The sequence below is a fragment of the Marmota monax genome, unplaced genomic scaffold (assembly GCF_021218885.2).
Source record: "Marmota monax isolate L192 unplaced genomic scaffold, Marmota_monax_Labrador192_F-V1.1 WCK01_AAM20220418_F8-fsc00148, whole genome shotgun sequence".
NCBI lineage: Eukaryota > Metazoa > Chordata > Mammalia > Rodentia > Sciuridae > Marmota > Marmota monax.
The window spans coordinates 3,206,892-3,219,185 of record NW_026693034.1 but is presented as its reverse complement, the minus strand read 5'-3'; the positions used below and the strand labels follow the sequence as shown (position 1 = coordinate 3,219,185).

Sequence of the window (12,294 nt, the reverse complement as noted above, 5' to 3'; positions counted from 1 at the left end):
GTAGTTAAACTCATAGTCAGAAAATAGATTGGTGATTTCCAAGGGCTGCAGGGACGAGGGAGTGAAGAGTTAGTGTGTAATGAGTATAGAGCTCCAGTTTTCCAAGTTATGGGGGTGGATATTAGTAATGGCTGCACAACAACATGAATGTATTTAATGCCTCTGGACTACATGTTAAAATGGCAAATTTCATGTTATATAGATTTTTACCACAATTAAAACTTATTTTCAAAAACAAAATAAAAGGAAACCATCTTTCAAAGTATTCCCAGGTTTTACAGAATAAAACATATTCCTTTCCAGATTCTGGGGCCTACAGGGTCTCTGGGTCTCTTTTTGACTACTTGTCTGTACCTTCTCACCACACTTATCTGACCATACCATAGACTCTTAAGTTGTGCAAATACATGCAGCTCTTTCCTGTACCTGTCTGTCTTTGTCCTCTGCCTAGAACACACCTCTGCTGGGTCTGTGCATTGATAACTGCTTCCCACCCTTGGACATCACCCTAAGAGACAGCACAGCAAGTGTGTTCTCAGAAATCCAAGGGCACTAACACTGCGTGGTTGTTGGCCTCTCTTCTCACCAGTAATGTGAGGATAATAACAGTACTGACCCACTGGGCTGCTGTGAGGATTAAATAAATCATTATATATGAAACACTTAAAAAGTGTCTGGCACTCAAAAATTGCTAATTATTGTTATTATTAAATATCATATTGAGAATATCACAGAAATTATGTTGAATAAATAAAGTAAGACACAAAAGATTTCATATTCAATGATTTCATTTCTATGAAATTTTAGGATAGGTAACAACTGATAATATATGGTAAAAGAAATTAGAATATTGGCAGGGCAAGACTGGAGGAAAGGGTGGAGGGAACTCTCTCCACTAGGATGGCGAGTTCTTCTGTGCACACAGTTGTTAAAATCCATCAGCCTGTGTGCTTGAAATTTGTACAGTTTGTTGTATATAAATTATAAATTGATAAAATGGCTTTTTAAAATGCCACTTCCATAAAGAGGCTGTCCTTCATGCTCAGTTTAAAGGAGCCTCACCCCAGCTCAGTGCTCTTTGCTATCTTGTCCTGCTCATGTCCTCTGAACCTTCATCCTCAACTGAGAAGACCCTGCTTACTAACCCATTCCTTCATCACTGATAGTTCTTTTAAGACTTCACTTTCCTTTCTCTACTTAGCATCCAGAACAGCACCTGGCACTAAGTCAGTGCTCAGTTTATAGAATGCATAGAGGAAGGAAGAGAGAGGGAGAGACCAAACCGGCCAGAAGCACCCAACATCCATAAAAGCATTGTTCCATGTTAACACTGGAAAGAATCTTAGAAGTAGTCAATTCACCATCTTCATTTTTGACATGAGAAAATGGAAACAAAGGAGAAAAAGTAATTTGCCCAAGGTGAGAGTTGTAGCAAAAGCAGGTCTGGAAGCCATATCTCCTAGCCTTTTTTAGTTAAACTCAACATGGCTCAGTTTGCACATACAGATATACTCTATAACATTTACAAAATACCCATAAAATATAATATGAAAATTTTAAAAGCACATTATTTTGAAAGCTCAGTTAACTATAAAAATATTATTACAACCAGATCTACTTTATTCAAGCATTAAGTTGTGACTTCCAATACAAGTGTTAATTTAAACAAATTTTTCTTGGGGCAATTGAAATGAAATGGTAATAAGTTAATGGATGTGCAAGTATTTAAGCATGGACAATTATGACTCAGAATGTTTCCCAGTCACCTGGGATGCTGTTTACTGCCCATGCTTCACAGTCCAGATCATTACTGGCAAGCCGTCTATCGCAGTACTGACTGGAGGTTTGAAATATTTAACCATAAACTTCACAATTCCAGTAAAACACATACAAAAACACTTATGCTTTCAGATTCCTGTCAGGTAGACTACAGGATGCAATTTAAACACAAAAATCTGCAATTAAGCAAAAGAATGGCATTGCTCAGACCTAGTTTTGGTGTCCTAATCTGATAACTGCCAACATAAATTCCCTCCCAGAGGTAAGAGAAGCATTACATGGCATCAAGACTCACATTTTGTAGTCTGAGAAATAGAAGGAAACAGAAAATATAAACCAAAGCACACACAGAAGAATTTTATTTTAAAATAAGACTATACTTATTTTAAAAAAGCTATTCTCATCTTTGATATGCAAAGATAGAAAATTAGCTGTTTGGTTTCAATAAATCATAAATAAACATGCATTTTTCATCTTATCATATAAATAAAACCCATAATTACCTATTCAAAATTCTGAATATAACTTATTCTCAATTCTTCCAAAATATCATTTGCTTTTCCAGGATATTTTTATGATCCAATAGCCTCTATTCTTGATGTTTGTTATTCTTATCTTTTTCCTCCTTCTGTTTACAGACCTTATCTGACTTTTTTCACATCCTTTATTCATTCTACTACCCTAGTGGTATGCTACACATACCACCAGGAGAAATATAGTTTAAGAAACAAAGATGTTTCAGAGGGTCAACACCCAGGGTCAGGGACTGGGTCTGATTAGAAAAATATCTGGGCCAGGTGCAGTGTCACACACTCAGGAGGCTGAGGCAGGAGTATCACCAGATTGAGGCCAGCTTCAGCAACTTAGCAGGACTCTGTTTCAAATAAAAAATAAAAAGGACCAAGGATATAGATGTAGAATGCCCTGGGTTCAATCCCCTGTACCCATGGGAGTTGGATGGGACAAAAAAACAAAAAATATTTGAATAGACAGAACCTACAGATTCAAATAGTTATTGCAATGCAGAATATCCAGAATGTTAAAAAAACAAAAACATAAAACGTTTCTTTTCTTGTCTCAAAGTTTTGATGGAAACCATACTATTAGGACAATGATGTTGTAAGAGCCCAAGTATTCAAAAGAGAACTGCTACAAAGTGGGCATGAGGATCTAGTTACTACCTCTCCTATCTACACTACAAAAGAAATGCTTAGCCTTTCTCCTCCCAGAGGTAGCAGAGGAAGCTTGGGAGAATGAAACCTCTGTCCTGGAATATATAGGTAACAAACATTGGAATGTGACTCTCAGGGTTAAAGCCTATGGGCAAGATGCTGAGACAGAGAGGTGCCAGCATATGAGCATGCACCTGTTATAGGGTAGACATACTAAATCTTTTTTTTAATATTTATTTTTTAGCTTTCGGTGGACACAACATCTTTATTTTATTTTTATGTGGTGCTGAGGATTGAATCCAGCGCCCGTGCATGCCAGGCGAGCGCGCTACTGCTTGAGCCACATCCCCAGCCCCGACATACTAAATCTTGACTGCACTAGTTGGAAGATTGCCTTTTTCCTTTTGTCCCTTCTTCCCATCTGTATCAGTTCTTCTTCAATTATAATTCCCCTCTGCCATGTAACCTATCATGTTCACATGTTCCCAGAATAAGGCCCTTGATGTCTTTGGGAGACTATTACATTATTTATTAGCTCCCTGGACCACAGAGCAACCCTGGTAACTGCTGAGCCCTCTCCTATTATTCAGTTCTATAATTCCCTATACTCCAAAAAAAAAAAAAAAAACAGTCTTTTTTTCAAAAGACAACCAAAGTCAACCTCTGTGACTTTCAGACAAGACTGGTGCAATGAGAGCCCTTGGACCTGCTGGCTCGTATGTTTCATAGGTTTGTAAAAAGCTTTAAATATCATTAACATGCCAAATTTAACCTAGATATCTTTGCTAACCTTGGGTCTGATACATACAACTATCTAATCATTGGTTCCTTTTGGCTACGCAAATATACACCTCAAACTTCACATGTCCAAAAGAAACTGCAGACACCACCATCAAATCCCACCCACATATTTACAAAACTTGCTTCTCCCCAAAATGTCTCCCCATATCAGGAAAAGTTAATTCTACCCTATCAGTTGATCAGGCCAGAAATCTTAACCTTCCCTTTCCCAGAAGGAAATCTTATTAGATTCTAGTTTTGAAATATAGCAATAACTGATACCTCTACACAAATCTAGGTTAATCTAAATATAACCTATATAAGAAGATCAATGTTCCCATGTGTACAATGCACTTTGGGCTAAATATTCTAGATTTTCAAGGCACCTCTGGTGGTGCAGAATACATCTGATGCCATCAGATTTTTGCCTGCCAACCATCTGGGCAGGAGCAAAAGAGAAATGCCTTTCCATGTTAGTCAAAAGTGAAACTTTGATTCAAATTGAAAGCCAGTCTTCTACATGAATGAGGAAAAAGACAAACAATATATGGAAAAAATGACCAAGAGTAGGAAGAAAGTTCAGCGAGTAAAGTGAAAAGAAGAATTAGCCTGATACAGAAGAGAGAATGATGTGTAGACCTGGGTTGGAATTTTAGCTCATCAGCTGTGCCCTTAGGTAAGTCTGCAGCGCTAATTTGCAGTTCTGAAGGTTGTAAGTAGAACTAATTATACTTGCCTCAGAAGCCAATTGTGAGGATTAGAGAAGATACGTTTCAAGAGGTCCTCAACAAATAATAGCCACCAAGATTATTAATAGGCTATTTAACTAATTTTTCAACTTGGGAAACAAGACTTACTGTTTCTCTTCAAAATGAAAAAAATAATAATAATTTACGTCTAAGCCTAAAAGCTCAACATGAGATAATGTTAACAAATAGTGGGAGGGGTAAAGAGGTTTCTCTGCCTAGACAAAGTTCCCTCACTCCTGTTGGGTCAGGAAACTGACTGAAGAGATTTAAGGCAGATGCAATGTTTCAATGTGTATGAGGCTTCCAGCCAAATGTTCCAGGTTGGAAAAGCTCCTCTGATGATGTACATCTGATGCCATCTGACTTTTGCCTGCCAACCATCTGGGCAGGAGCAATGCAGGAATGTCTTTCCATCTTTAGTCAAAAGTGGAATTTTTAGAAGTAGAAAGCATATATAAATGATATATAAATTTGTGAAGAAAGCCATGCATTTACTGATTTATGATATCTTGCATAGCAGGTACTTAATAAATGTGGAGTGATTATGAGGTGGAAAATATGAAGCTAAAAGGCCTTGCAGAAGTGTAAATATCCATAATCAGTCTCATTTCATCTCTTTTAAAAGAGGTATACCAGCACATTGTTTCACTGAGATTGGATGTTTATCAGTAGCATCACAATTGTAAGCAGACCATTTGTTTGATGGGACACTAAACTAAAGCCCTAACAGTATTTTTACTTTATTAGCTCATTAGGAATTAAACACTCTTTAGCACGAATCTGCAAACTTAAAAAAGCTCATGAAATTAAGTGTTATTTTATTGTGTACCCTTTCATACTTCTTGAATAAACATTATCTTATAAATAAAGCTAAACCACAAGTTAATAAATTAATACATGCTTACTTGCTATCAAGTTAAAATAACCCTTCCACCATATATTTTACTGTAATTGATAATAATTAAGAAGAAGCTTGATTCAATCTACCTCCCCATCCCTGGTACCAATTTTCCCCTAGCAATTATTCCTCTTTCACCTGTCATACTGTGTTCAACACTGGAAGCTTCCAGAACATTCATATAAAACTCTGAGCTGCCATTTGCTCAGTCTAACAATTTCCTAAGGCAATGAGAGATTGATCCTTCATTTTTTTTGTTTCACCCAAACTCGAAAGGCATCTGCAATGATTGGAATCAATATAAAGGTGGATATCTAAGTCACTTTTCTCAAAACAAAAACAAAAGAGATAGCAGTTATTCCATTTTCTAAGATCATTCATAGTTTTAGAATTTAAAAATATGGCTTTTACATATATTTCATGTTTTCTTTCTGTTTCAATAACCAAAATAGAAACATTTGCTAAATAAGCTTATGGATATTCTAGATTCAAAAAGTGTTCCAATACCTAGGTGGACAAATGACAAAATCGGGCTTAAAGAAGAGATTCCATGGGTACTCCGATAGGGGAGAAAGAAGGTTTATGCCACAGTTACTTTCATAATTTCAATTAAAATCTTTTCAACAAATTGTCTTAGAAATGTTCTTTTTGAAAAACAAAACACACAAAAGCTTCTTCCCATCATGAATTTTTATGTAAATGCAACCAATTGGCAGTATAAATATTTGACTTTTACTCTAAGCTTACAGCATTTCATGATCCTCTTGGAAATTATCATCCTTGAAACCTTTATATTTGGAATACTGTCTTTAGATTGCAAAATGCCTAGTTATGAAATATATATCAAATGTTCGTTTTAATCACTTAAATCTCCAAATGAAGAAAACCTGTCTGGCATTAGATAAATATCTTGAATGTGGGATAGGCAAGAACACCTTGAAATAATGCTTAACTAATCACAAAACGACTATTCTGCAATAGATGGGGCGAGCCACTAATTAGACAAAATGAAATAAAACTGTCATGGTAGGATAAAAGGATAAAGAGAAATAAGCAGTAATTACTGTTTTATCGTCGGAGAAAGTAGTATCAAACATGGCTCAATAAAAAGAGGAGGGAAATCCCACAGCTGTACAAGTAAATACCAGGCTGGTTAAACCAGAACTAGAAGCTAGATACAATTCAAGAATGACCATGACACCTTAAACTCCATCCAAGAACAGAAAGAATGGGCTACAAAGAGTGGGCAGGAATTCTTTAGGTTCCGGGTGAGCAACATACTGAAGAATAATATTACATGGGCACTGCTTAAGCTGTTTAAAAATGACCAAACCAGTCTCAAAATAGCTATTTATTAAGGACTGAGTTAGGACTCCTAGACAAGGCTATTCTTTTCAAATCACTGGTAACCTTAATTGGTTCACTTAATATGTAAATGGTGCCAGTGAGCATAATCAATTGTATCTGAAGCTTTAATGTTTAAAGAAACTTACATTCTGTTGCTTGGAATAATCTTGTGCCCTTCTCTAAACCAGGTCACTTGAGGTCTGGGGCAGCTGGTGATGGGCAGTAAGTTTAGAACTGCTGCATGTCCTTGTGAAACAGTCTTCCTCTGGTCTGAATTCATGAAATTTCCCATATCTGCAGAGAGAAATTAGATTTTTTAAGTCTAGAAAACAATTTGTGGGGAGAGTAGAGGTTGGAAATGGAAATAACTATATTTTACAGTAAAGTTGGCAATGATGCTAGTCTTAACAATAAGACTGGCGAGGCTGAAGTGCAGCACTGTCAAGCACAGATCTGGCTGGAAAGAAGCAAGAGGCAAAGCCCCACACCTCCAAAGTAGCCAAGAAGCTTACTACTCCGCAGAGTCACACCTCCTTTATCTTACTATAACAACAAAGAGGATGATTGCAACTGCTTGCAACACTAAAATAAACTGCTGCAAAGTATCCTAGAGGTACAGGAAGCTGTTGTCAGAAAGCTGTTGGAACTGTGAAAAAATGCTTCTGGACCTCTCCCAGCTACCAAATCTTTCAGGCCTGTTCTCCCCAGCACCAGTTCTTGCTCTACTTGGTTTCTCCTCCTATTCATTTCTGGGGTAACTGCCTCCCTAGCAGGTATTTTGGGAGCAATATTTTCTAACTAGTGTGGAGTTTATAAGGAGTTTTCTTACCTATTCACTGTTGACTTAATTTGGGTCACTCTTGTTCTAATGATTAAAAACATAAAAATGAGGTCAACGGGAAAAAAACAGCAATTCAAATGTAGATATAAATGGCTAATTTTTAAAATGGTGCCTTGAAATTTTTGAAAAATACCCATATTATGATTAGATACAGATTAATGTGTACAAACATAGATATGGTAAAACACTACATTTTAAAATGTATATTAACTTGGAATTTTCCCTAAGAAAGCTGTATTATCTATGGCTTTCTCATTCAATTATTATTATATTTTTTGCAGTAAGATTTTTACTTTTTTTAAAAATTATTTTTGATGTAACATTGTATAATATTTGAGGGAAAGATAAAACAAACCAATGAATCAGATTAAGAAAATATCCATGGTTACTTTAAAGTAAAGAGAAATTTGTTATCAAAGGGAAGGAGAAAAGGAAGTTAAGAAAACATCTAAGAGCTATAGATGAAGGGCAGAAATAAGGATATAAATAATTAACAAAGGAGAAGTCCAAACTCAATTGTATAAAATAGAATTTAATATATTATAATAAATTCCAGGCTCTTAACTTACTCAAATATGGTTTGGGTATTGATCTGTACTCTATTTATTATATTTTCAAATATCCTATTGAATAAAAATTATGAATTATTCTGTACACAGATTTAGCTGAATGACTTCATCATCACATGTCAAAAAAACTTATGCCTGCCTAGTGATTTAAAAACAGAACTGCACATGTACAGTATCAGTACTGAATTCTGTATAATATAAGATAAGAGCATCTAACTGATTCATCAAACAAAAGTCATTTTATTCCTTTTTGCACCCCCCAGTGCCTTTCGGAGGTCCCTATTGCACCCTCCCCAGTGCCTTATGGAGGTCCTTAACCTTTTCCATTGGAAAACATGACATCTGCCTCATTAGTCCCTCACCTGGCCAGCCACACTAGCATTCACTCCTCTCTCACCAATTTCAACAATCATTCTATTTGACTTGAACCAACAATAAACTTAGTCCCTACAAAGGCTAAACATGATTTTGATTTGCTCCCCACAGCTGCTTTGTCTTGTTAACATCACAGGTCCCTCTACTGAATACATACATGCAACTTGAACTTCTGATTTTCTTTGTAACAGCGCACCCATCCGGTTTCGCACCACACAGCGGTAAAATCCAGCATCGAGCTTCTGCAAAGATGGAATAACATACCTGCCAAATTAAAAAAAAAATGTTAGTGGTCATATCTGGACAGCATTGGCATCACATCTAGCAGGTGCTCAGCTAACATTTATTTTCGGTAACATAAGATCTAAGCAACCCTTCCCTGACCAAGGTACTAACAGCAACTATGAGTTATTTGTGAGATAATTTCACCTTTATTTGTAAGTACAAAGAACCATTCAAAAAATAAACGTGTGAAAGATCAGTAGAGTAGAGGAAGGAGAATTAGGGGAGGGAAGAGGGAAGTAAAAGGGTGGGAAGGGATACTGAAATTAATTTCATCCACATATGATTTTGTCAAAATGAATCCATCTACTATGTATAATACTCCAATAAGAAAAAGAGTAAGGTTTGAGCAAACCAGCTAATATTCAAACTTTATAAGGAACTCTGCAGTGAAAGAGAGAACTCAATTAAAACATGGGCAAAGGAGCTGAACGGGTATTTCTCCAAAGATAATGTTCAAATGGCCAACATTTATATAAAAAGGTGCTCAACATCATTAGTCATAAAGAAATAAAATGAAATGTTACCTCACACCTGTTAGAACGCTATTTTTAAAACAAGGAAAAACAACAAATGAGTTGGATATGGTGGTACATGACTATAACCCCAGTTACTCAGGAGGCTGGGAAAAGAAGATTGAAAGTTCAAGGCCAAACTTGGTAACTTAGTAAGACCCTGTCTCCAAACAAAATAAAAAGGGGTGGGTATGTAGTTCAGTGATAAAGTGCTAATGTGGTATTCAAGAGTCCCTGAGTTTGATACCTGATAACAAACACACTCCTCCTGCTCCTCATCATCATCATCATAAATGATGTAAAGGTGTACAGAACAGGGTATCCTTTACACCACTGGTGGGAATGTGTACTAGTATAATCATTGAAGAAAACAAGAATGAAGGATTCCTAAAAAATTAAAAATAGAGGGTTGGGGTTGTGGCTAAGCAGTAGAACTCTCATCTAGCACAAGCGAGGCCCTGGGTTTGATCCTTAGCACCACATAAAAACAAACAAACAAACAAACATATTATGTTCAACTACAACTAAAAAATAAACATTAAAAAATTAAAAATAGAAATACCATTGAGCCCACAATGCCACTTTTGGGTACATATATGAAGGTATTGGAATTAGTATCTTAAAAAAGTATCTGCAATCCTATGTCATTTGCAGTTCCACAATAGTCAAGATCTGGAAACAACCTAAGTATCTGTCAACAGATTAACAAAGAAAATGTGGTATATGCACATTCAGCAGTATTATTCAGTCTAAAAAAGAAGAAAATCATGCCATTTCCACAACAGCATGGATAAACCCAAAGGACATTATGTTAAGGGAAATAAGTGAGAAACACAAGGACACACACAACATGATGATATTTGTAAGATGAACCTAAAATATTAAGCCAATAGAAGCAGAGAGCAGAATGGGGGCTGTCAGAAGCTAGTAGGAGGGTAAATAAGAAGGTAGCAAAGGCAGGTAGGGGAACTGTGACCACGGACAGAAAAGGCCCAGTGGCCAACGGCGGGACAGAGCTTCGAATCACTCCTGCAAGGTAGGCGGGCCTGCGACCCACCGGCAGAAGAGGAGCAGCGACCTGCTGAGAGGCAGAGCCGCCCCCTCCCCCTGCACCGGCAAGGTAGAGGGAACTGTGACCACGCACAGAGCAGGCCCAGCGGCCTGCTGAGGGGCAGAGCCGCCCCCCACCCGCCGCGCCTGCCAGGTAGGGGAACTGTGACCACGGACAGAAAAGGCCCAGTGGCCCGCGGCGGGACAGAGCTTCGAATCACTCCTGCAAGGTAGGCGGGCCTGCGACCCACAGGCAGAAGAGGAGCAGCGACCTGCTGAGAGGCAGAGCCGCCCCCTCCCCCTGCACCGGCAAGGTAGAGGGAACTGTGACCACGCACAGAGCAGGCCCAGCGGCCTGCTGAGGGGCAGAGCCACCCCCCACCCCCCGCGCCTGCCAGGTGACCACCGACAGAAAAGGCCCAGTGGCCCGCGGTGGGACAGAGCTTCCAATCACTCCTGCAAGGTAGGCGGGCCTGCAACCCACCGGCAGAAGAGGAGCAGCGGCCTGCTGAGAGGCTGAGCCGCCCCCTCCCCCTGTGCCGGCAAAGTAGAGGGAACTGTGACCATGCACGGAGCAGGCCCAGCGGCCTACTGAGGGGCAGAGCCGCCCCACAACCCCCGCGTCTGCCAGGTGACCACCGACAGAAAAGGCCCAGTGGCCCGCGGTGGGACAGAGCTTCCAATCACTCCTGCAAGGTAGGCGGGCCTGCAACCCACCGGCAGAAGAGGAGCAGCGGCCTGCTGAGAGGCTGAGCCGCCCCCTCCCCCTGCGCCGGCAGGGTAGAGGGAACTGTGACCACGCACAGAGCAGGCCCAGCGGCCTGCTGAGAGGCAGAGCCGCCCCCCCACCCCCCACACCTGCTAGGTAGGTGGAACGGTGACCACGGACAGAAAAGGCCCAGTGGCCCGCGGCGGGACAGAGCTTCCAATCACTCCTGCAAGGTAGGCGGGCCTGCGACCCACCGGCAGAAGAGGAGCAGCGGCCTGCTGAGAGGCAGAGCCGCCCCCTCCCCCCTGCGCCTGCAAGGTAGACGGAACTGTGACCACCATCAGAACAGGCCAGACCTGCAACCGAGAGACAGAACAGGCCCAGTGGCCTGAGGAAGGGTAGAGCCGCCCCCCCCCCCGCGCCTGCAAGGTAGGCGGACCTGCGACCCACTGGCAGTACAGCCCCAGAGGCCTGCAGAAGGGCAGTGCCGCTGCCTGCGCCTGCAAAGTAGACAGAACTGTGACCACCGGCAGAACAAGCCTAGCGGCCCGCAGAGGGACAAAGCCGCCGCCCGCGCCTGCGAGGGAGACTTTGCAACTATACAAGACCAATATAAATTTATAGGGGGAAAATTCAATAGCACAACAGTTTCACCAAGTAGAAAGGAACGCGAACAGTATGAAGAGACAAGGAAAGAAAGGACCACAAGCATTGCAGGTCAACTCAACGTTAGAAGAGGTAATAGCTGCAGCAGATGGAATGTCAGATAAAGAATTCAGGATATACATGCTTCAGATGATCTGGAGTCTCAAGGAAGACATCAGACAGCAAAATCAGACAATGAAAGATCACTTCAACAATGAATTACATAAACAAATCCAAGAAGGAAAAGATCAACTATACGGGGAAATAGAGGTTATAAAAAACAAACAAACAGAAATCCTAGAAATGCAGGAAGCAATAAGCCAACTTAAAAACTCAATTGAGAATACTACCAGCAGAGTAGAACACTTAGAAGACAGAACATCAGACAATGAAGATAAAGTATTTCAACTTGAAAAGAACATAGACAGCTCAGCAAGACTGTTAAGAAACCATGAGCAGAACATCCAAGAAATATGGGATAACATCAAGAGACCAAATTTAAGAGTCATTGGGATACAGGAAGGGACAGAGTTTCAAACCAAAGGAATGAGCAATCTATTCAATGAAATAATACGAGAAAACT

The 12,294-nt window shown here is 39.8% G+C and overlaps 1 protein-coding gene across 1 annotated transcript in view; it reads right to left on the bottom strand.

Annotated features, from left to right (window-relative positions):
- Sdk1 (sidekick cell adhesion molecule 1) overlaps nucleotides 1-12,294 on the bottom strand; it is an 893,409-nt gene that overhangs the window by 494,111 nt on the left and 387,004 nt on the right. The window contains exons 3-4 of the mRNA XM_058582451.1: nucleotides 8,668-8,774; nucleotides 6,872-7,019 (exon numbers count right to left, since the gene is read on the bottom strand). Coding sequence (XP_058438434.1) covers nucleotides 6,872-7,019; nucleotides 8,668-8,774 — 255 coding nt within the window. The remainder of the gene's footprint in view (nucleotides 1-6,871; nucleotides 7,020-8,667; nucleotides 8,775-12,294) is intronic.